The 25,665-nt window shown below is 41.5% G+C and overlaps 1 protein-coding gene across 1 annotated transcript in view; it reads left to right on the top strand.

Annotated features, from left to right (window-relative positions):
• The window catches only part of mesh (sushi domain containing 2 mesh), a 103,754-nt gene that overhangs the window by 44,300 nt on the left and 33,789 nt on the right, over nt 1–25,665 (top strand). The window contains exons 10-13 of the mRNA XM_071656751.1: nt 2,490–2,635; nt 3,081–3,219; nt 12,349–12,491; nt 24,868–25,000. Of these exons, the coding sequence (XP_071512852.1) occupies nt 2,490–2,635; nt 3,081–3,219; nt 12,349–12,491; nt 24,868–25,000 (561 nt within the window). The remainder of the gene's footprint in view (nt 1–2,489; nt 2,636–3,080; nt 3,220–12,348; nt 12,492–24,867; nt 25,001–25,665) is intronic.

Here is a 25,665-nt window from a genome sequence, read left to right as displayed (position 1 = left end):
AATCCTTGAGTATGACAGTATGATCCTTAAGCATGAGGGTACAACCATTGAGCATGGCAGTGTAATCCTTTAGCATGGCAATGTGATTCTTGAGCATGATGGTATGATCCGTGAGTATGACGGTATGTCCTTCAACGGACAGATCAGAGGCCAGACCACAACACCCTTGTCATACCATGCAACTGATGGATCTTACAATCATGATTATAGGTTTGAGAAGATGCTTAACCTTCCTTGGTTGTGTTTCATCTGACTTTCTCAATGTTCCCATTTGTTCTCTTGTTGTACGAATGTTATTCACCTCCTTCCAAAACATCTTTTTGTTCTCCCTAAAGTTTAATGATACTCTCTCACCCCAACTCTCATTTGCCCTCTTTTTCAACCTTACACCTACCTCCTGACCTCCAGCCACTTTCTTTTATGCATTTCCCAGTCATTTGCACTCCTTCCTTGTAAGTATCATCCAAATGCCTCTCTTTTCTCTTTTGCTAACAACATTAGTTCTTCATCCCATCACTCATTACCATTTCTAATCTGCCTACCTCCCACCTTTCTCATGCCACATGCATCTTTTGCACATGCCACCACTGCTTCCCTAAATACATCCCATTCCTCACTCACTCCCCTCATGTCATTTGCTCTCACCTTTCGCCACTCAACACTCAATCTCTCCTGGTACTTCCTCACACAAGTCTCCTTTCCAAGCACTCTTACTCTCATCACTGTCTTCTCCCCAACATTCTCTCTTCTATTTTGAAAACCTCTACAAATCTTCACCTTCACCTCCCCAAGATAGTGATTAGCCATCCCTCCAGCTGCCCCTCTCAGCACATGAACATCCAAAAATCTCTCTTTTAAATGCCTATCAGACAACACGTAATCCAATAATGCCCTTTGACCATCTCTCCTACTCACATACTTATGTATATCTCATATACTTATATACTCATATACTTATATACTTATATACTCATATACTTATATACTTATATACCCATATACTTATATACTCATATACTTCTGTATATCTCTCTTTTCAAACCATGAGTTCCCAATCATCAGTCTTTTTTCAGCACACAAATGGCTCTTCACCATTTCCATTCACAACACTGAATGCCTCATGTACACCAGTTATACCCTCAACTGCTACATTACTCACCTTTGCATTTATATCACCCATCACTGATACCCAGTATTGTACATCAAAGCTACTGACACACTCACTCAGCTGCTCCCAAAACACTTGCCTCTCATGATCTTTCTTCTCATGACCAGGTGCATAAGCACCAATAATCACCCATCTCTCTCCATCCATCAATCTAGAATTTACTTTCTTGCATTCTATCACGCACTCCCACAACTCCTGCTTCAGGAGTAGTGCTACTCCTTTCTTAGCTCTTGTCCTCTCACCAACCCCTGACTTCACCTCCAAGACTTTACCAAACCATTCTTCCCCTTTACCCTTGAGCTTCGTTTCACTCAGATCCAGTACATCCAGGTTTCTTTTCTCAAACATACTAACTATCTCTCCTTTCTTCTCACCTTGGTTACATACACATATGTAGACACCCCAATCTGAGCCTTTGAGGAGGATGAGCACTTCTCACTTGACTCCTGTTTTCCTTTTTCAAAATTGAAATACATATATAAGCTTAAGCCTAATCAAAGGGAAATAAGTATTGAATAACAATATACCTAATAAGAGAGTTACAGTATATTTTCATACTTAAGTTGTATTCCTGTGGTATCATATGCATGTCATGTTTCTTACATGCTCAGAAATATCATAAAAGAGTATTTTTTCCAAACATAACACATCAGAAATAACTAAATACTTGTACAAAAATTAGAATCATTAGTATTTCAATATACATTACCTTGTCATCATACTTTTTTGCATGGCAGGTTTTTCTTAGCCTGCCATGTGTATTCCTGCTGACACTGGTAGAGTATGGCTGACTTGCTACAATATGAAGCATGAGATGTGAATAATGTAGATGTAATGGCATTGTATTTTTTATACCAAATTTTTTTACTATTCATTATTTCTCTTTTGAGTTGTTTAGAGCTTAAGGCTTTCCTTCTCTTATTTTGTTATAGACTTGTAAGAGCTGATTTTTTTCTATATCATCATTTTGTGATACAAACTACTGGGTAAACATTCTTTGACATTATATCTCGGTGTGAAGCCAGTCTTTAGATTTACACTTAGTACTAGACTCATATCTCCATCAGTTTATAGTCTTGTAACTTATTGATGAGATCTTGTCTTCACTGCAGTTACACAATCAGAGTAAACTCTTCCCTCCGTTCTGTAATGCTCTATTGCAATGGAAAGTCTTTTTATGTAAAAGAAAGGTTTGTTGGAAACTGCAGTATAGGATTATTATTTTTTTGTAATGCTCATGGAAGTTGCATCCATGTTATAATATTATTGTAGTATGTCAAACATTGGTGTGTGGAATGAGCTGAACTGTCTCCACCTGCAGGAGGGCACCACCAACACGGGCACCTACACCCTCACCCCAGCTGAGTATGCCAGCAGAGACAACTGGGACAAGTTAGACCTGGAGATGGGTTTCATCATGATCAACCTAACCACACCTGAACCACAGTACCGTCTTAAGGACTCTACGTGAGTCAGTCTGCATTTCTCCCCCTTGGCCCTCTGTTCTTGATTTACTAAGATCATCCATATATTTTGACATACATTCTTGCAAGATAAGTTTTAAGGATACTGATCATGATTACAAGAATGACTCACTATACAATGAAAGAAGAATAAAGATGTTAATATGTTGCTCTTTCAAGCTTTACTATCCACAGTAAATATACATCTTTAGAATTATTTTGGACTCATGGTTGATTAAATAACTGGACAGTTAAAACTTTCTAACCTCCTCTTCGACAATTCTCAGTTCCACTTCAGATATCATACTTCTACTTCAACAGTCCTCAGGTCCACTTCATCACTTCTCAGATCCATTTGCACATTCATCAATGTGGCAACCTTAAAGCTAGGAAAGGGTAAGAGTGAATAGTAGAGTGGGAACGTATGGCTCAAGATGATAATCTTACAGGGTGGTGTGGTCTCGACCCATCCCTCTGGCCTGGTACTTTCATTTCCAGTGGGAGCGGCTGTATGGTAAGAAGTGGCCCATCGCCATGTGTGACAGATGGGTTGAGAGTGACCGAAACCTAAGGAACTTCGCTTATGAAGTAAGTAGCCAGTGATACAATAAGCAACACCTGTATAATGGACCCAGTATCTCAAGTACTCAAGCTGTCAGGATCCTAATGTATGAGGTACTTAGGTTGTCAGGGACCCAGTGTGTGAGGTACCCAAGTTGTCAGGTACTTAATACATGAAGTTTCCATGCTAGAGTGGCACTGATATGGTGTATAGGTGAGCCAGGTTGATTGATGTGGTGCATGAGGGACCCAGAGTGGCTGTGATGTACTGTATGAGAGATCCAGACTGCCTGTGATGTTATGTATGAGAGATCCAGACTGCCTGTGATGTTATGTATGACAGATCCAGACTGCCTGTGATGTTATGTATGAGAGATCCAGACAGCCTGTGATGTTATGTATGAGAGATCCAGACTGCCTGTGATGTTATGTATGAGAGATCCAGACAGCCTGTGATGTTATGTATGAGAGATCCAGACAGCCTGTGATGTTATGTATGAGAGATCCAGACTGCCTGTGATGTTATGTATGACAGATCCAGACAGCCTGTGATGTTATGTATGAGAGATCCAGACAGCCTGTGATGTTATGTATGAGAGATCCAGACTGCCTGTGATGTTATGTATGAGAGATCCAGACTGCCTGTGATGTTATGTATGACAGATCCAGACTGCCTGTGATGTTATGTATGACAGATCCAGACTGCCTGTGATGTTATGTATGAGAGATCCAGACTGCCTGTGATGTTATGTTTGAGAGATCCAGACTGCCTGTGATGTTATGTATGACAGATCCAGACTGCCTGTGATGTTATGTATGACAGATCCAGACTGCCTGTGATGTTATGTATGACAGATCCAGACTGCCTGTGATGTTATGTATGAGAGATCCAGACTGCCTGTGATGTTATGTATGACAGATCCAGACTGCCTGTGATGTTATGTATGAGAGATCCAGACAGCCTGTGATGTTATGTATGAGAGATCCAGACTGCCTGTGATGTTATGTATGAGAGATCCAGACTGCCTGTGATGTTATGTATGACAGATCCAGACTGCCTGTGATGTTATGTATGAGAGATCCAGACTGCCTGTGATGTTATGTATGACAGATCCAGACTGCCTGTGATGTTATGTTTGAGAGATCCAGACTGCCTGTCATGAGTTGTATGTTATATATTTTTTTATTGTCCATATGATCAATGTTTTAAACCTAAATGTTTGTGGTGTTCTCTCTTCCATGGTGGGCAGATTTAAAGCCTTTAGCTTTTCCCTGTAAGTTAGCTTTCTGAATTCTGTTATATTTGTTGCCCTTCTTTGGACTCTCTCTATTAGCTCTTTGTGCCTCTTTAGGTGAGGTGACAGAACTTGTAAAGCATATTCTAGTTTTCACGTTATTTATATGAACAGCTTACTAAATATTCAAATATATAAGACAAAGGAAGACAGCAAAAGAAGGAATTGGACCTTTATGAAATGATCATGATACACTAATTACTGACAACAAGGAAATGGCTGCCATACTAAATTATTCTTTTAACTCCATATTCACAATTGAAGAGACATCTCAAATACCGCAACCAAGGAAAATATTTCAAGGATCTGATGAAGAAAAGTTGAATATAAGAGAAATTCAGAACTGTGGAGTACTTAAATACCTGGACTGATTAAATCCTAACAAATACAATGGCCCAGAAAACTTAGCTTCAAGATTTTTAAAGGTAAGGAGACAGCTGATATACCCCTCAACAGAAATATTCAACATATCTATCAAATGACCAGGTGCCAACTGACCATAAACTAGCAAGTGTTACTCCTATATGTAAGAAAGGAGACAAAGTGTGCCTTGAACTACTGCCCAATCAACCTTACGACAGTGTTTGATAAAATGATGGAAAAAATGATACAATGAAATTGTCACATTTCTAGAACACAAAATTATATTGGACAACCAACATGGTTTCCATATTAGAAGATCCTGTCTGATGAATTAACTGGAATTTTTTAATGTTATTTATCAGAATTGGGATGAAAAATTGCCATCTGATGTAGTATATCTAGATTTCCAAAAGGCTTTTGTTAAAGTACCTCACAAGCGACTTTTTGATAAACTCACAGCACACAGAATTGGTGAAGAATTGTGTACATGGATCAGAGAATGGCTTACTGGAAGAAAGCAGTATGCAGTATTAAACAGCAAAGCATCAGATCAGCTAGACATAATGAGTGGCGTGCCACAGGGGTCAGTCCGAGGCCCCGTGCTCATAATATACATTAATGACCTAGAACTCGGTCTCATATCTAAGATCTTCAAAATTTTCTGATGATACTAAACTAGGAGGTAAAGCAGTAAACAGGCAGGACTGCAAAATGATTCAAAGAGATCTTAACTTACTAGCAGAGTGGTCAGACAGATGGCAAATTAAGCTTAATGTAGACAAATGTAAAGTTATGACCACAAACTGTTTGGAAACTCTCTAATTAAAGTGAATGAAGAAAAGGACCTTGAAGTTGTCATTAGCAACAACCTGAAATACAATAAACAGTGTCAAGCAGCAAGTAAAAAAGGCAACAGAATGTTAGATTGCAAAGCCAGGAACATAGTTTACAAGACAGCAGAAACAATTCTCACACTTCAAGATTTCCTAGTAAGACCAAACCTTGAATATGCAGTCTAGTTTTGGTCCCCAAACTATAAAAAGACAAGGAAAAATTAGAGCAGGTACAAAGATTTGTGACAAAATTGATTCCGTCCCTTAGAAATCTGGCATATGAAAAAAGGCTAAAATGATTGGATCTCTTCTCCCTTATAGGACATAGATTTCGTGGTGATTTACTCCAAGTGTTCAAAATTCTTAATAAGTTTGATAAGGTAAATCACAAACATCTTTTCGAAATATAAGAAAATACGGTACTAGGACGAATGGAATAAAACTCAAAGCTAAAAGATACATAGTATCTTGGTAGTCCAGATGTAGGAAAAAGCTTCTTTTCCTACAGGTGTGTTGAGCACTGGAATAAGTTACCATCAAATGTAGTAAATACCCTCAAAAGTCATTTCAACAAATATTCTATAAATTCAGGTATACTCTGTGAAAAATGTCAGAAATAACTTTATAAATGACAGTGGTAATGGAGACACTAAGACATGAGAAGGCTGATGTGCAGCAGTGGGGAGCCAGTGATAGCTTAAGAAAGATATTGAGCAGAATTATATTTTCTCGTCAATTTTTCTTTTATACCAGACAACTCAGTCATGGGCCAATCAGACCTCCTGTTGTCTGTCTTTCTTATGCAAACTCATTTAATTATTTCATCCTGGTATTCCATATTCTTCACCAGCCTTCCATGTGGTACTGTGTCCAGTGCTTTCTGGTACTCAAAATATAGACAGTCTGCCCAGCCGTCTCTTCTCTTTAAGACAGAGCTCATTCTCTCATAGAAATCTAAGAGGCTCATTATACAAAACCTTATAAAGATAAGTTTCTCTCCCTTAGGTAATTTTTTCTCTGTAGGAAGTCATTCCTTTCCATTCTGATTAACTTTTCCAATACCTTGCAGAACACACTTTGTAAGGAGACTGATGTGTGGTTTAGTACCTTTTCCCAGTCTCCTTTCCCATAGATGGGCATAATGTTTGCCCTTTTCACTCCCTTGGCACTCTGCCTTTCTCCAGCAATATCTTGAACACTATTTCAAGATGTCTTTCAATTGTATATCCATTTATCTTCCAGTGCATAAGGTGAAATTTCATCAAAATTATGAGCTTTGTATGGGTTAAAATCTTTCAGTATTTTTCATATCTTTTGGTTGGAGGATCCAGTCATGGCCAAAAATCCACATCAAGGTTGGGCCTTAATTGAAATATTTAATTATCTATCTATTCATTATACTTGATTGCTGTTTCCCTCGTTATCGAAGTAGTGCCAGGAAACAGACAAAGAATAGCCCATCCACTCGTATACACATATATGTACATAAACGCCCATACACGCACATATACATACGTATACATATACATATCAACATATACACATATACATTCATATACATACATATACACAGACATGTACATATATATACATGTACATATTCACACTTACTAGCCTTCATCCATTCCTGTTGCTACCCATCCCACAGGAAACAGCATCACTACCCATGTTTCAGTGAGGTGGCACCAGGATAACAAACAGTAAAAAAGGGCCACATTCATTCTCACTCAATCTCTAGCTGTCATGTGTAATGAACCAAAACCACATTCAGGCCCCACAGACCTTTCCATGGTCCACCCCAGATGTTTCACATGCACTGGTTCAGTCCATTGACAGCATTTCAACCCCAGTATACCACATTGTTCCAATTCACTCGATTCCTTGCACACCTTTCACCCTCCTGTATGTTCAGGCCCCAATCAGTCAAAATATTTTTCACTCCATCCTTCCATCTCCAATTTGGTCTCCCACTTCTCCTCATTCCTTCCACCTCTGGCACATATATCCTCTTTGTCAATCTCTCATCACTCATTCTCACCATATGTCCAAACCATTTCAACACAACCTTTTCTGCTCTCTCAACCACACTCTTTTTATTTCCATGCTTCTCTTTTACCCTTTCATTACTTGATAAAACCACCTCACACCACATATTGTCCTCAAACATTTCATTTCCAACACATCCACCCTCCTCTGTACAATCTTATCCATAGCTCATGCTTTGCAACCATATGATATTGTTGGAACTGCTATTCCTCCAAATATACCCAATTTTGCTCCCTGAGATAACGTTCTCTCCCTCCACACATTCTTTATTGCTCCCGAAACCTTCGCTCCCTCCCCTACCTTGTGACTCACTTCCTTTTCTGTGGCTCCATTCACTGCTAAGTCCACTCCCAGATATCTAAAACACTTTACTTCCTCCACTTTTTCTCCATTCAAACTTACATCTCGGTAACTTGTCCCTCAACCCTACTGAACCTAATAACCTTGCTCTTATTCACATATACTCCCAACTTTCTCCTTTCACATACTTTTCCAAACTTAGTCACTAACTTCTGCAGTTTCTCCCATGAATCAGCCACTAGAGCTGTATCATCGGCGAACAACAACTGACTCACTTCCCAGGCCCTCTCATCCCCAACAGACTACATACTCGACCCTCTCTCCAAAAGTCTTGCATTTACCTCCGTAACCACCCCATCCATAAACAAATTAAACAACCATGGAGACATCACGCACCCCTGCTGTAAACCAACATTCCCTGGGAACCAATCACTTTCCTTTCTTCCTACTCGTACACATGCCTTACATCCTTGGTAAAAACTTTTCACTGCTTCTAGCAGCTTATCTCCTACACCATATACTCTTGAGACCTTCCAAAAAGCATGTCTATCAACCCTGTCATATGCCATCTCCAAATCCATAAATGCTATATACAAATCAATATGTTTTTCTAAGTATTTCTCACACACATTTTTCAAAGCAAACCTGATCCACACATCCTTTACCATTTCTCCTCCAATCCACAGACACTTCACCATGATTGATACATATGTTGAATAACCTTTCCAACCAATCAACAACACAGTTACCCTTTTTCTTAATAAATTCAACTGCAATACCATCCTAACCCTGCTGCCTTGCTGGATTTTATCTTTCGCAAAGCTTTCACTACCTCTTCTCTCTTAACCAAACCATTCTCCCTGACTGACCTCACTATGCAAACCACCCCAACCAAAACACCCTGCATCTGCCACTCTTATCATCAAACGCATTCAGCACACCTTCAGAATACTCACTTCATTTCCTCACTTCATCACTACTGATTATCACCTCTCCCCTTACCCTCTTCACTGGTTTCCATTTGTTATCTTGTCTTACGCATGTTATTCAGCCCCTTCCAAAGCATCTTTTTATTCCCCCTAAAGTTTAATGATACAGCAACCACATAGACAGATTGGCCTTAGAAGAAGCTAGATAAAAGAAAACAAAGTGAGGGAGGAAGCCAAAAAAGGGAGCTTAGAGATGAGACCCTGATAATACACCCTGTCAAAAGCTTTGCATATGTTTAGGGCAACTACACAAGACTCCCCAAAGTCTTTCAGGGATGATGAACAAGCATTTTTAAGTCAAGAAAGAATACCACCTCTGGATCTTACCATATGGAAGCCATTCTGGTGATAACAGGGAAGACCATGAGATTTTAGGTGTCTGAGGATATGGGAGTTTAGGAGGGATTCAAAGACTTTGAAACTGTTAGATGTTAAAGCAATACGACAATAGTTGGTCACCCTTGTTGGGGATGGGATGTATTAACACTTGCTTCCAAGAAGAAGGAAAAGTTTTAGTTTTAAATAGAAATGGAATAGACAAGCAAACACAGGTGCAAGTTCAGAGGCACACTCTTTTGGTACACAGGGGTGGATGCAATCAGGACCATAATCCTTGCTTGTGTCCATAGAGAGAGAAGTGCTTTTCTGATAGTCTGAAAAGAGATTACAGGGAAGGGCATAGGATTAGTCAGAGGAGCATCAGGGGTTGAAGGAATGTCAGAGTCACTCATGGTGGAGTTACAGGAGAAATGGGTACCAAAGAGAGTTGCAATGTCTATGGGAGAGACAGCTACAGTTCTATCAGAATGGGAAAGTGAAAGAAAGGGAGAGTGACAGAAGCTGTTTGAAATGTCCTAAGCTTAAGACCAGAAAAACTTATTAGTGGATGAAAAGGAGAGATTATCACACTTCCTTTGAATAAAGGAATGCTTTTCTTCATGGGTAATGTACTTGCAGTGATTAGGGCAGTAATGAGAATTGAATGGGAGTCAGAGGTAGGAAAGATTTTTCAAGCCCAATATGCCTGATCCCTTGCCTGAGTGGCCTGAAAACAAGAATGGTTGAACTATGGATTGAAAGAAGGAGTCATCTTGAAGGAAGAGGGAATAAATGCATCCATTCTTGCAAGAATAACCTCTGCCATGCATTGGGCAGAAATAAAGCATCACCACATGAAAGACAGTAATTTACTCAGGGAAAGTTGAAGAAATTATGTGAGTTCTTCCACTCAGTTTTGTTTAGGTGCCAGTATTTAAAATTAGAAGTTGCTGCTGGAGGGGGAGGTGCCATTAGAATAGATACGTTTATGAGAATAGGATCAGATGAACCAATTGGTGTGAGATTGTGTAGTCACAGAAGGATCGACTGGAGGTGAAAGATAGATCCAGAATATTAGGAGAGTGATCACAGCAGTCAGGAATATGGGTAGGATGGGAGATAATTTGCTCTAAATCATCGAGAATGGAGAACGTGAGGGTTTCCATCCCTCCACCATCCAGTGGGAGGAATTCAACCGTTCCCTATGGTAAATGTTGAAATCTCCTAGATGGAGGATCTTGGCTCTAGGGTGAGAGGATGCCACAGTCTTATGGCAGGAGTTTTGATAGTCAAAGAAAGATATAAAATTTGTAGAATTAGGAAAGCAGTAGGCAAAAGAGAGGAAAAGTGTGTTACTTTGGAGAAAGACCTTGAGCCACATAACATAAAAGTTTGGAGACTCAAGGTCCTTGAGGCATGCAACAGGTGTGTTGATTTGGAATAAACACAAACACAACCTCTGAATTGGAATTGTGAGTGGATAGTTTGGTATGAAAAAGAGAAGTGTCTCCATGATTCCCTGTCACAATGAAAATCCAAATTCTGCCAGTCTCTTTTCTTATAATTGAGATCCCCCATTATCAATACACCCACTCCTCACTACATATTGCAATTTTCCTGTTATGCAAGAAACTTAATTCTAACAATCTTTCTTTTTATACAGTCAAAATTGGCCACTATACTGGTGTGCCTAGAATAAAGTGCACTAAAATTTTGGTGAAGGTTGGCAGATGGAGTAAGCATGGGTTCTGGGTGGAGTATACCACACTCCTGCCAACGGGTCAGTCTTGCAGTTACCACCATTGTATTCAGATCTGTGCTACTGTTACCATCGTTGTATGCAGATTTGTGCTACTGTTATCACTGTTGTATGCAGATCTGTGCTACTTATGTGATTTAGACATAGCTGCTAATGTGACCTTTCTTCAACCTACTGTGTTTATGTTTGTTTATATGGCATCCAAACATTTAGCAATATCTACCCCAGAACTAGCAGTTAAATGAGAGAACCTCTCTGACCATAGAAACAAAGCTAGAAGTCTTATGATTCGTTGATAGAAGTGAGGGAGTGTCATTGCTTGGGTGCACTTACAACCTGGGTGAATCTACTGTTTGCCACATAAAGCAGAATACAGAGATAATTTGAAGTACTGTGGTGAACTCTTCTCCACTGTCTGTTAAGGTAACTACAAGGGCTAGAAATTCATTTATGAAAAGATAGAGAAAATACCCCCATTATGAATAATGCATGAGATGAAGAAGAAAAGCAGCCTTGATAACAAGCTCAGGTCTAAAGTTTTGAAGATTTATGAGTATTTGCATGAAGAAGACATTATAGTTTGAGCCAGAGCAATTCCAAGAAAGTAAAGGATGGCTAAATAAGTTTATTCAACTGCAGAAGCTGCATAACATGAAGGTAACAAGATCATCTGACAGTGCTAACCATGAAGCTGCAGCACACATATCAGCAGAGTTTCTTACAAACTTTCCCCCAGCTTTTTGTCATGTACGTTGTTCACTCTGGAGCTGTATCTTTTGAGGAATGGTTCACTGTCAACATCATCCAGTTGATTCAAGAACCTGAGGCCTGCTAGCAGGCTTCTCTCTCTCTCTCTCTCTCTCTCTCTCTCTCTCTCTCTCTCTCTCTCTCTCTCTCTCTCTCTCTCTCTCTCCTACATGGTTGGGCAGCCTTGTAGTTCCGAGCCTATCATTATTGCTCAGTCCTTGAAAACCAGGTACCATCTTAACTGCACTCCTCTGTAGTCTCTCAATCAAATCTTAATGCATTTGTAGGTGTAATGACCAGACTTGTGAGGTATAACCCAGTTTTTGTGTGATATATGTTGTCAACTTAGGTATATGTCTTACATTATTAGTAGACATTTCCGTTCTTCTGGTGACACATCAAGCACAATGTCAATCCCTCTTTCTTTCACACACAAATTCCATAATTGATTTCTCACTAGATAGTGTGTATTTGTATGTACTGAGCAGCTGCTGACCTCCCATCAGGTGGAGCGATGTCCCTGTCTCCTGAAGCAGGCAGTGTCCGACAAGGGAAGGTTTCTGCCAGACTTCTCATGTGATCGTGATGGCAACACCAAATGTGACTACCACGATGATGCCATCCACTGCGTCCGCACCGCCCTGCCCAAGTAAGTCATCTTTCTCTCAAGCTGAAGTGAATTTAAGTAATTCACATACAGTGCTATGATCAAGGTATAATTAGTATGAAAATGTTGACAGTTAGTTAGTATCCATAGAAGAGTTTGATAAATTACATAGTCCTTTGTGACATTGGGGTAATGTTCAGTATCATAATCCAAGGTTAGGTAGATCAGTATCATAATCCAAGGTTAGGTAGATCAGTATCATAATCCAAGGTTAGGTAGATCAGTATCATATTCCAAGGTTGGGTAAATCAGTGTCATAATCCAAGGTTAGGTAGATCAGTGTCATAATCCAAGGTTAGGTAGATCAGTGTCATAATCCAAGGTTAGGTAGATCAGTATCATATTCCAAGGTTGGGTAAATCAGTGTCATAATCCAAGGTTAGGTAGATCAGTGTCATGATCCAAGGTTAGGTAGATCAGTGTCATAATCCAAGGTTAGGTAGATCAGTATCATAATCCAAGGTTAGGTAGATCAGTATCATATTCCAAGGTTGGGTAAATCAGTGTCATAATCCAAGGTTAGGTAGATCAGTGTCATAATCCAAGGTTAGGTAGATCAGTGTCATAATCCAAGGTTAGGTAGATCAGTATCATATTCCAAGGTTGGGTAAATCAGTGTCATAATCCAAGGTTAGGTAGATCAGTGTCATGATCCAAGGTTAGGTAGATCAGTGTCATGATCCAAGGTTAGGTAGATCAGTGTCATGATCCAAGGTTAGGTAGATCAGTATCATGATCCAAGGTTAGGTAGATCAGTGTCATGAGCCAAGGTTAGGTAGATCAGTGTCATGATCCAAGGTTAGGTAGATCAGTATCATGATCCAAGGTTAGGTAGATCAGTGTCATGAGCCAAGGTTAGGTAGATCAGTGTCATGATCCAAGGTTAGGTAGATCAGTATCACGATCCAAGGTTAGGTAGATCAGTGTCATGATCCAAGGTTAGGTAGATCAGTGTCATGATCCAAGGTTAGGTAGATCAGTATCATGATCCAAGGTTAGGTAGATCAGTGTCATGATCCAAGGTTAGGTAGATCAGTATCATGATCCAAGGTTAGGTAGATCAGTATCATGATCCAAGGTTAGGTAGATCAGTGTCATGATCCAAGGTTAGGTAGATCAGTATCATGATCCAAGGTTAGGTAGATCAGTATCATGATCCAAGGTTAGGTAGATCAGTGTCATGATCCAAGGTTAGGTAGATCAGTATCATGATCCAAGGTTAGGTAGATCAGTATCATGATCCAAGGTTAGGTAGATCAGTGTCATGAGCCAAGGTTAGGTAGATCAGTGTCATGATCCAAGGTTAGGTAGATCAGTGTCATGATCCAAGGTTAGGTAGATCAGTGTCATGATCCAAGGTTAGGTAGATCAGTGTCATGATCCAAGGTTAGGTAGATCAGTGTCATGATCCAAGGTTAGGTAGATCAGTGTCATGATCCAAGGTTAGGTCAGAACTACTCCACATTGGTCATGGCAATAAGAAAGTTATATGAATTATTAACATTAATGGAAGTGCTGATGTAAGTGCTTGACCTTGCATGATGGTATGATCAGCTTGGCCTTGCATGATGGTATGATCAGCTTGGCCTTGCATGATGGTATGATCAGCTTGACCTTGCATGATGGTATGATCAGCTTGACCTTGCATGATGGTATGATCAGCTTGGCCTTGCATGATGGTATGATCAGCTTGGCCTTGCATGATGGTATGATCAGCTTGGCCTTGCATGATGGTGTGATCAGCTTGACCTTGCATGATGGTATGATCAGCTTGGCCTTGCATGATGGTATGATCAGCTTGGCCTTGCATGATGGTATGATCAGCTTGACCTTGCATGATGGTATGATCAGCTTGACCTTGCATGATGGTATGATCAGCTTGGCCTTGCATGATGGTATGATCAGCTTGCCTTGCATGATGGTATGATCAGCTTGGCCTTGCATGATGGTGTGATCAGCTTGACCTTGCATGATGGTATGATCAGCTTGGCCTTGCATGATGGTATGATCAGCTTGGCCTTGCATGATGGTATGATCAGCTTGACCTTGCATGATGGTATGATCAGCTTGGCCTTGCATGATGGTATGATCAGCTTGACCTTGCATGATGGTATGATCAGCTTGGCCTTGCATGATGGTATGATCAGCTTGGCCTTGCATGATGGTATGATCAGCTTGGCCTTGCATGATGGTATGATCAGCTTGACCTTGCATGATGGTATGATCAGCTTGGCCTTGCATGATGGTATGATCAGCTTGACCTTGCATGATGGTATGATCAGCTTGGCCTTGCATGATGGTATGATCAGCTTGGCCTTGCATGATGGTATGATCAGCTTGACCTTGCATGATGGTATGATCAGCTTGGCCTTGCATGATGGTATGATCAGCTTGGCCTTGCATGATGGTATGATCAGCTTGACCTTGCATGATGGTATGATCAGCTTGGCCTTGCATGATGGTATGATCAGCTTGACCTTGCATGATGGTATGATCAGCTTGACCTTGCATGATGGTATGATCAGCTTGGCCTTGCATGATGGTATGATCAGCTTGGCCTTGCATGATGGTATGATCAGCTTGGCCTTGCATGATGGTATGATCAGCTTGGCCTTGCATGATGGTATGATCAGCTTGACCTTGCATGATGGTATGATCAGCTTGACCTTGCATGATGGTATGATCAGCTTGACCTTGCATGATGGTATGATCAGCTTGGCCTTGCATGATGGTATGATCAGCTTGACCTTGCATGATGGTATGATCAGCTTGACCCTTGCATGATGGTATGATCAGCTTGGCCTTGCATGATGGTATGATCAGCTTGGCCTTGCATGATGGTATGATCAGCTTGACCTTGCATGATGGTATGATCAGCTTGGCCCTTGCATGATGGTATGATCAGCTTGGCCTTGCATGATGGTATGATCAGCTTGACCTTGCATGATGGTATGATCAGCTTGGCCTTGCATGATGGTATGATCAGCTTGGCCTTGCATGATGGTATGATCAGCTTGGCCTTGCATGATGGTATGATCAGCTTGGCCTTGCATGATGGTATGATCAGCTTGACCCTGCACGATGGTATGATCAGCTTGGCCTTGCATGATGGTATGATCAGCTTGACCTTGCATGATGGTATGATCAGCTTGACCTTGCATGATGGTATGATCAGCTTGACCCTGCACGATGGTATGATCAGCTTGGCCTTGCATGATGGTATGATCAGCTTGACCTTGCATGATGGTATGATCAGCTTGGCCTTGCATGATGGTATGATCAGCTTGACCCTGCACGATGGTATGATCAGCTTGGCCTTGCATGATGGTATGATCAGCTTGACCTTGCATGATGGTATGATCAGCTTGGCCTTGCATGATGGTATGATCAGCTTGACCTTGCATGATGGTATGATCAGCTTGACCCTGCACGATGGTATGATCAGCTTGACCTTGCATGATGGTATGATCAGCTTGGCCTTGCATGATGGTATGATCAGCTTGACCTTGCATGATGGTATGATCAGCTTGGCCTTGCATGATGGTATGATCAGCTTGACCCTGCACGATGGTATGATCAGCTTGACCTTGCATGATGGTATGATCAGCTTGGCCTTGCATGATGGTATGATCAGCTTGACCTTGCATGATGGTATGATCAGCTTGACCCTGCACGATGGTATGATCAGCTTGGCCTTGCATGATGGTATGATCAGCTTGACCTTGCATGATGGTATGATCAGCTTGACCTTGCATGATGGTATGATCAGCTTGGCCTTGCATGATGGTATGATCAGCTTGACCTTGCATGATGGTATGATCAGCTTGGCCTTGCATGATGGTATGATCAGCTTGGCCTTGCATGATGGTATGATCAGCTTGACCTTGCATGATGGTATGATCAGCTTGGCCTTGCATGATGGTATGATCAGCTTGACCTGCATGATGGTATGATCAGCTTGGCCTTGCATGATGGTATGATCAGCTTGGCCTTGCATGATGGTATGATCAGCTTGACCTTGCATGATGGTATGATCAGCTTGACCTTGCATGATGGTATGATCAGCTTGGCCTTGCATGATGGTATGATCAGCTTGACCTTGCATGATGGTATGATCAGCTTGGCCTTGCATGATGGTATGATCAGCTTGACCCTGCACGATGGTATGATCAGCTTGGCCTTGCATGATGGTATGATCAGCTTGACCTTGCATGATGGTATGATCAGCTTGGCCTTGCATGATGGTATGATCAGCTTGACCTTGCATGATGGTATGATCAGCTTGACCCTGCACGATGGTATGATCAGCTTGACCTTGCATGATGGTATGATCAGCTTGGCCTTGCATGATGGTATGATCAGCTTGACCTTGCATGATGGTATGATCAGCTTGACCCTGCACGATGGTATGATCAGCTTGGCCTTGCATGATGGTATGATCAGCTTGGCCTTACATGATGGTATGATCAGCTTGACCTTGCATGATGGTATGATCAGCTTGACCCTGCACGATGGTATGATCAGCTTGGCCTTGCATGATGGTATGATCAGCTTGACCTTGCATGATGGTATGATCAGCTTGGCCTTGCATGATGGTATGATCAGCTTGGCCTTGCATGATGGTATGATCAGCTTGACCTTGCATGATGGTATGATCAGCTTGGCCTTGCATGATGGTATGATCAGCTTGACCCTGCACGATGGTATGATCAGCTTGGCCTTGCATGATGGTATGATCAGCTTGACCTTGCATGATGGTATGATCAGCTTGACCTTGCATGATAGTATGATCAGCTTGGCCTTGCATGATGGTATGATCAGCTTGGCCTTGCATGATGGTATGATCAGCTTGACCCTGCATGATGGTATGATCAGCTTGACCCTGCACGATGGTATGATCAGCTTGACCCTGCACGATGGTATGATCAGCTTGACCCTGCACGATGGTATGATCAGCTTGGCTTTGCATGATGGTATGATCAGCTTGGCCTTGCATGATGGTATGATCAGCTTGACCTTGCATGATGGTATGATCAGCTTGACCCTGCACGATGGTATGATCAGCTTGGCCTTGCATGATGGTATGATCAGCTTGGCTTTGCATGCGTTGGCTAAAAGTTCAAGCTATTGTAGCAAAGTGTTGTGTTTCTGGAGTACAGCCATTGTGTACATACACCAGACGAGAACCAAATCAAACATTGCTGAGTGCGTTGCTTGATGTTAACTATTGTTTAGTGTATTATTTAAACAAGACAACATGTCCACAATAGCATTATCAGAAACTAACATTCCTTTTTAGTTTACTGATGATACAGTAGTACCTGCTTCCTCACATTCACTCATGATACAGTAGTATCTGCTTCCTCACATTCACTCATGATACAGTAGTATCTGCTTCCTCACATTCACTCATGATACAGTAGTATCTGCTTCCTCACATTCACTTGTGATACAGTAGTATCTGCTTCCTCACATTCACTCATGATACAGTAGTATCTGCTTCCTCACATTCACTCATGATACAGTAGTATCTGCTTCCTCACATTCACTCATGATACAGTAGTATCTGCTTCCTCACATTCACTTGTGATACAGTAGTATCTGCTTCCTCACATTCACTCATGATACAGTAGTATCTGCTTCCTCACATTCACTCATGATACAGTAGTATCTGCTTCCTCACATTCACTTGTGATACAGTAGTATCTGCTTCCTCACATTCACTCATGATACAGTAGTATCTGCTTCCTCACATTCACTTGTGATACAGTAGTATCTGCTTCCTCACATTCACTCATGATACAGTAGTATCTGCTTCCTCACATTCACTCATGATACAGTAGTATCTGCTTCCTCACATTCACTCATGATACAGTAGTATCTGCTTCCTCACATTCACTCATGATACAGTAGTATCTGCTTCCTCACATTCACTCATGATACAGTAGTATCTGCTTCCTCACATTCACTCATGATACAGTAGTATCTGCTTCCTCACATTCACTCATGATACAGTAGTATCTGCTTCCTCACATTCACTCATGATACAGTAGTATCTGCTTCCTCACATTCACTCATGATACAGTAGTATCTGCTTCCTCACATTCACTCATGATACAGTAGTATCTGCTTCCTCACATTCACTCATGATACAGTAGTATCTGCTTCCTCACATTCACTCATGATACAGTAGTATCTGCTTCCTCACATTCACTCATGATACAGTAGTATCTGCTTCCTCACATTCACTCATGATACAGTAGTATCTGCTTCCTCACATTCACTCATGATACAGTAGTATCTGCTTCCTCACATTCACTCATGATACAGTAGTATCTGCTTCCTCACATTCACTCATGATACAGTAGTATCTGCTTCCTCACATTCACTCATGATACAGTAGTATCTGCTTCCTCACATTCACTCATGATACAGTAGTATCTGCTTCCTCACATTCACTCATGATACAGTAGTATCTGCTTCCTCACATTCACTCATGATACAGTAGTATCTGCTTCCTCACATTCACTCATGATACAGTAGTATCTGCTTCCTCACATTCACTCATGATACAGTAGTATCTGCTTCCTCACATTCACTCATGATACAGTAGTATCTGCTTCCTCACATTCACTCATGATACAGTAGTATCTGCTTCCTCACATTCACTCATGATACAGTAGTATCTGCTTCCTCACATTCACTCATGATACAGTAGTATCTGCTTCCTCACATTCACTCATGATACAGTAGTATCTGCTTCCTCACATTCACTCATGATACAGTAGTATCTGCTTCCTCACATTCACTCATGATACAGTAGTATCTGCTTCCTCACATTCACTCATGATACAGTAGTATCTGCTTCCTCACATTCACTCATGATACAGTAGTATCTGCTTCCTCACATTCACTCATGATACAGTAGTATCTGCTTCCTCACATTCACTCATGATACAGTAGTATCTGCTTCCTCACATTCACTCATGATACAGTAGTATCTGCTTCCTCACATTCATTCATGATACAGTAGTATCTGCTTCCTCACATTCATTCATGATACAGTAGTATCTGCTTCCTCACATTCACTCATGATACAGTAGTATCTGCTTCCTCACATTCACTCATGATACAGTAGTATCTGCTTCCTCACATTCACTCATGATACAGTAGTATCTGCTTCCTCACATTCACTTCATGATACAGTAGTATCTGCTTCCTCACATTCACTCATGATACAGTAGTATCTGCTTCCTCACATTCACTCATGATACAGTAGTATCTGCTTCCTCACATTCATTCATGATACAGTAGTATCTGCTTCCTCACATTCACTCATGATACAGTAGTATCTGCTTCCTCACATTCATTCATGATACAGTAGTATCTGCTTCCTCACATTCATTCATGATACAGTAGTATCTGCTTCCTCACATTCATTCATGATACAGTAGTATCTGCTTCCTCACATTCATTCATGATACAGTAGTATCTGCTTCCTCACATTCATTCATGATACAGTAGTATCTGCTTCCTCACATTCACTCATGATACAGTAGTATCTGCTTCCTCACATTCATTCATGATACAGTAGTATCTGCTTCCTCACATTCACTCATGATACAGTAGTATCTGCTTCCTCACATTCACTTCATGATACAGTAGTATCTGCTTCCTCACATTCACTCATGATACAGTAGTATCTGCTTCCTCACATTCACTCATGATACAGTAGTATCTGCTTCCTCACATTCACTCATGATACAGTAGTATCTGCTTCCTCACATTCACTTGTGATACAGTAGTATCTGCTTCCTCACATTCACTTCATGATACAGTAGTATCTGCTTCCTCACATTCATTCATGATACAGTAGTATCTGCTTCCTCACATTCACTCATGATACAGTAGTATCTGCTTCCTCACATTCATTCATGATACAGTAGTATCTGCTTCCTCACATTCACTCATGATACAGTAGTATCTGCTTCCTCACATTCACTCATGATACAGTAGTATCTGCTTCCTCACATTCACTCATGATACAGTAGTATCTGCTTCCTCACATTCACTCATGATACAGTAGTATCTGCTTCCTCACATTCACTCATGATACAGTAGTATCTGCTTCCTCACATTCACTCATGATACAGTAGTATCTGCTTCCTCACATTCACTCATGATACAGTAGTATCTGCTTCCTCACATTCACTCATGATACAGTAGTATCTGCTTCCTCACATTCATTCATGATACAGTAGTATCTGCTTCCTCACATTCATTCATGATACAGTAGTATCTGCTTCCTCACATTCACTCATGATACAGTAGTATCTGCTTCCTCACATTCATCATGATACAGTAGTATCTGCTTCCTCACATTCACTCATGATACAGTAGTATCTGCTTCCTCACATTCACTCATGATACAGTAGTATCTGCTTCCTCACATTCACTCATGATACAGTAGTATCTGCTTCCTCACATTCATTCATGATACAGTAGTATCTGCTTCCTCACATTCACTTCATGATACAGTAGTATCTGCTTCCTCACATTCACTCATGATACAGTAGTATCTGCTTCCTCACATTCACTCATGATACAGTAGTATCTGCTTCCTCACATTCATTCATGATACAGTAGTATCTGCTTCCTCACATTCACTCATGATACAGTAGTATCTGCTTCCTCACATTCATTCATGATACAGTAGTATCTGCTTCCTCACATTCACTCATGATACAGTAGTATCTGCTTCCTCACATTCACTCATGATACAGTAGTATCTGCTTCCTCACATTCACTTCATGATACAGTAGTATCTGCTTCCTCACGCTCTCACATTCACTCATGATACAGTAGTATCTGCTTCCTCACATTCACTCATGATACAGTAGTACCTGCTTCCTCACATTCACTCATGATACAGTAGTATCTGCTTCCTCACATTCACTCATGATACAGTAGTATCTGCTTCCTCACATTCATTCATGATACAGTAGTATCTGCTTCCTCACATTCACTCATGATACAGTAGTATCTGCTTCCTCACATTCACTCATGATACAGTAGTATCTGCTTCCTCACATTCACTCTGTGATACAGTAGTATCTGCTCCTCACATTCACTCATGATACAGTAGTATCTGCTTCCTCACATTCACTCATGATACAGTAGTATCTGCTTCCTCACATTCACTCATGATACAGTAGTATCTGCTTCCTCACATTCACTCATGATACAGTAGTATCTGCTTCCTCAAGTGTTCTGATAACACAGTTTGTGAGTTGGAGTACCAGTCTGTTGTACAAACTGACGGAAGGTTGAAGACCTCGAAGAAAAAAACAGATGAATGGTTCATACATGTATATGCTCACCCCCACACATTTGCCTTGTATGGTCACCCCACACATTTGCCTTGTATGGTCACCCCTACATATCTGGCTTGTATGGTTGCACCACACATTTGCATTGTATGGTCACCCCTACATATCTGGCTTGTATGGTTGCACCACACATTTGCATTGTATGGTCACCCCTACATATCTGGCTTGTATGGTTGCACCACACATTTGCATTGTATGGTCACTCTAACACATTTGCCTTGTATGGTCACCCCTACACATCTGGCTTGTATGATCACCCCACACATTTGCACTGTATGGTCACTCTAACACATTTGCCTTGTATGGTCACCCCTACATATCTGGCTTGTATGGTTGCACCACACATTTGCATTGTATGGTCACCCCTACATATCTGGCTTGTATGGTTGCACCACACATTTGCATTGTATGGTCACCCCTACATATCTGGCTTGTATGGTTGCACCACACATTTGCATTGTATCGTCACTCTAACACATTTGCCTTGTATGGTCACCCCTACATATCTGGCTTGTATGGTTGCACCACACATTTGCATTGTATGGTCACTCTAACACATTTGCCTTGTATGATCTCCCCACACATTTGCCTTGTATCGTCACCCCTGCACATCTGGCTTGTATGATCTTCCCACACATTTGCCTTGTATGGTCACCCTTACATATCTGGCTTGTATGGTTGCACCACACATTTGCATTGTATGGTCACTCTAACACATTTGGCTTGTATGGTCACCCCACACATTTGCCTTGTATGGTCACCCCTACACATCTGGCTTGTATGATCTCCCCACACATTTGCCTTGTATGGTCACCCCTACACATCTGGCTTGTATGATCTCCCCACACATTTGCCTTGTATGGTCACCCCTACATATCTGGCTTGTATGGTTGCACCACACATTTGCCTTGTATGGTCACTCTAACACATTTGCCTTGTATGGTCACCACCACACATCTGGCTTGTATAGCCACCTCCACACATCTAGCTCATATGGTCATCCCCACACATCTGGCTTGTATGGTCACCACCACACATCTGGCTTGTATAGTCACCTCCACACATCTAGCTCATATGGTCATCCCCACACATCTGGCTTGTATGGTCACCACCACACATCTGGCTTGTATAGTTACCTCCACACATTTGAATTGTATGATCACCCACACATCTGACTTGTATGATCACCCACACATCTGACTTGTATGATCACCCACACATCTGACTTGTATGATCACCCACACATCTGACCTGTATGATCACCCACACATCTGACTTGTATGATCACCCCACACATCTGACTTGTATGATCACCCCACACATCTGACTTGTATGATCACCCCACACATCTGACTTGTATGATCACCCCACACATCTGACTTGTATGATCACCCCACACATCTGACTTGTATGATCACCCCACGCATCTGACTTGTATGATCACCTCACACATCTGACTTGTATGATCACCCACACATCTGGCTTGTATGATCACCCCACACATCTGGCTTGTATGATCACCCCACACATCTGGCTTGTATGATCACCCCACACATCTGACTTGTATGATCACCTCACACATCTGACTTGTATGATCACCCACACATCTGGCTTGTATGATCACCCCACACATCTGACTTGTATGATCACCTCACACATCTGGCTTGTATGATCATCCCACACTTTTAGCTTGTATGGTCACCCCCACATATCTGGCTTGTATGATCACCTCACACATCTGACTTGTATGATCATCCCACACATCTGACTTGTATGATCACCCCACACATCTGACTTGTATGATCACCTCACACATCTGACTTGTATGATCACCTCACACATCTGACTTGTATGATCACCTCACACATCTGGCTTGTATGATCACCCCACACATCTGAGTTGTATGATCCCCCCACACATCTGACTTGTATGATCACCCCACACATCTGACTTGTATGATCACCCCACACATCTGACTTGTATGATCACCCCACACATCTGACTTGTATGATCACCCCACACATCTGGCTTGTATGATCACCTCACACATCTGGCTTGTATGATCACCCCACACATCTGACTTGTATGATCACCTCACACATCTGACTTGTATGATCACCTCACACATCTGACTTGTATGATCACCCTACACATCTGACTTGTATGATCACCCCACACATCTGATTTGTATGATCACCTCACACATCTGACTTGTATGATCACCTCACACATCTGACTTGTATGATCACCCCACACATCTGACTTGTATGATCACCCCACACATCTGATTTGTATGATCACCTCACACATCTGACTTGTATGATCACCCCACACATCTGACTTGTATGATCACCCCACACATCTGATTTGTATGATCACCCCACACATCTGATTTGTATGATCACCTCACACATCTGACTTGTATGATCACCCCACACATCTGACTTGTATGATCACCCCACACATCTGATTTGTATGATCACCTCACACATCTGACTTGTATGATCACCTCACACATCTGGCTTGTATGATCATCCCACACTTTTAGCTTGTATGGTCACCCCCACACATCTGACTTGTATGATCACCCCACACATCTGATTTGTATGATCACCTCACACATCTGACTTGTATGATCACCTCACACATCTGACTTGTATGATCACCTCACACATCTGGCTTGTATGATCATCCCACACTTTTAGCTTGTATGGTCACCCCCACACATCTGGCTTGTATGATCACCCAACACGACACATCTGGCTTTGATGGTTTCTTCACCTTTTCCGCCCCCATGATTACTTCATTATTCTTGTAGATATATTTGGATAGGACATGTTATTGTTGCTATTGGCATCATCGTTTGCTAAAGTTGACCATTTATAACCATGGATTCAATAAATAATGTTCTGTAATTGTGAAGTGCAAGCCTTTTTTTTGACATGTGTTTGACGCCATTTGACGTGCAGTAAGGATGGTGCAGGTCAGCAATGCTGCTATGATCGTGATGGCTACCTTATGATGACAGCCGACAAGATTGGGGGAGGGAACCCTCACCGAGCCCACAACCTGGGCAAAACCCCCTTCGATGAGGCGAACAAGGTCAGTCCAACATCCTGATGTGGTCAGCAAACTTTCATTCTGTATCACCATTGGTCATCCTGACTAATGGGTCACCTTCATCCAGTCAGTCAGTGGTCACCTTACAATATCCTGGTGTCACAGGTCACCTTGTATCATCATGGGGTTCATATATCACCTTGTATCATCCCTGGGGAGAGGGGAGAAAGAATACTTTCCACGCATTCCTCACATGTTGCAGAAGGCGATTAAAGAGGACGGGACCGGGGGGCTAGAAACCCTCCCCTCCTGGTATTTTAACTTTCTAAAAGGGGAAACAGAAGAAAGAGTCATGTGGGGAGTGCTCATCCTCCTTGAAGGCTCAGATTGGGGTGTCTAAATGTGTGTAGATGTAACCAAGATGAGAAAAAAGGAGAGATAGGTAATATGTTTAAGGAAAGGAACCTGGATGTTTTGGCTCTGAGTGAAACGAAGCTCAAGGGTAAAGGGGAAGAGTGGTTTGGGAATGTCTTGGGAGTAAAATCAGGGGTTAGTGAGAGGACAAGAGCAAGGGAAGGAGTAGCACTACTCCTGAAACAGGAGTGGTGGGAGTATGTGATAGAGTGTAAGAAAGTAAACTCTAGATTGATATGGGTAAAACTGAAAGTGGATGGAGAGATGGGTGATTATTGGTGCATATGCACCTG

This window comes from Panulirus ornatus, chromosome 63, assembly GCF_036320965.1.
Source record: "Panulirus ornatus isolate Po-2019 chromosome 63, ASM3632096v1, whole genome shotgun sequence".
Taxonomy (NCBI): Eukaryota; Metazoa; Arthropoda; class Malacostraca; order Decapoda; family Palinuridae; genus Panulirus; species Panulirus ornatus.
This window is presented reverse-complemented; position numbering and strand designations above follow the sequence as displayed.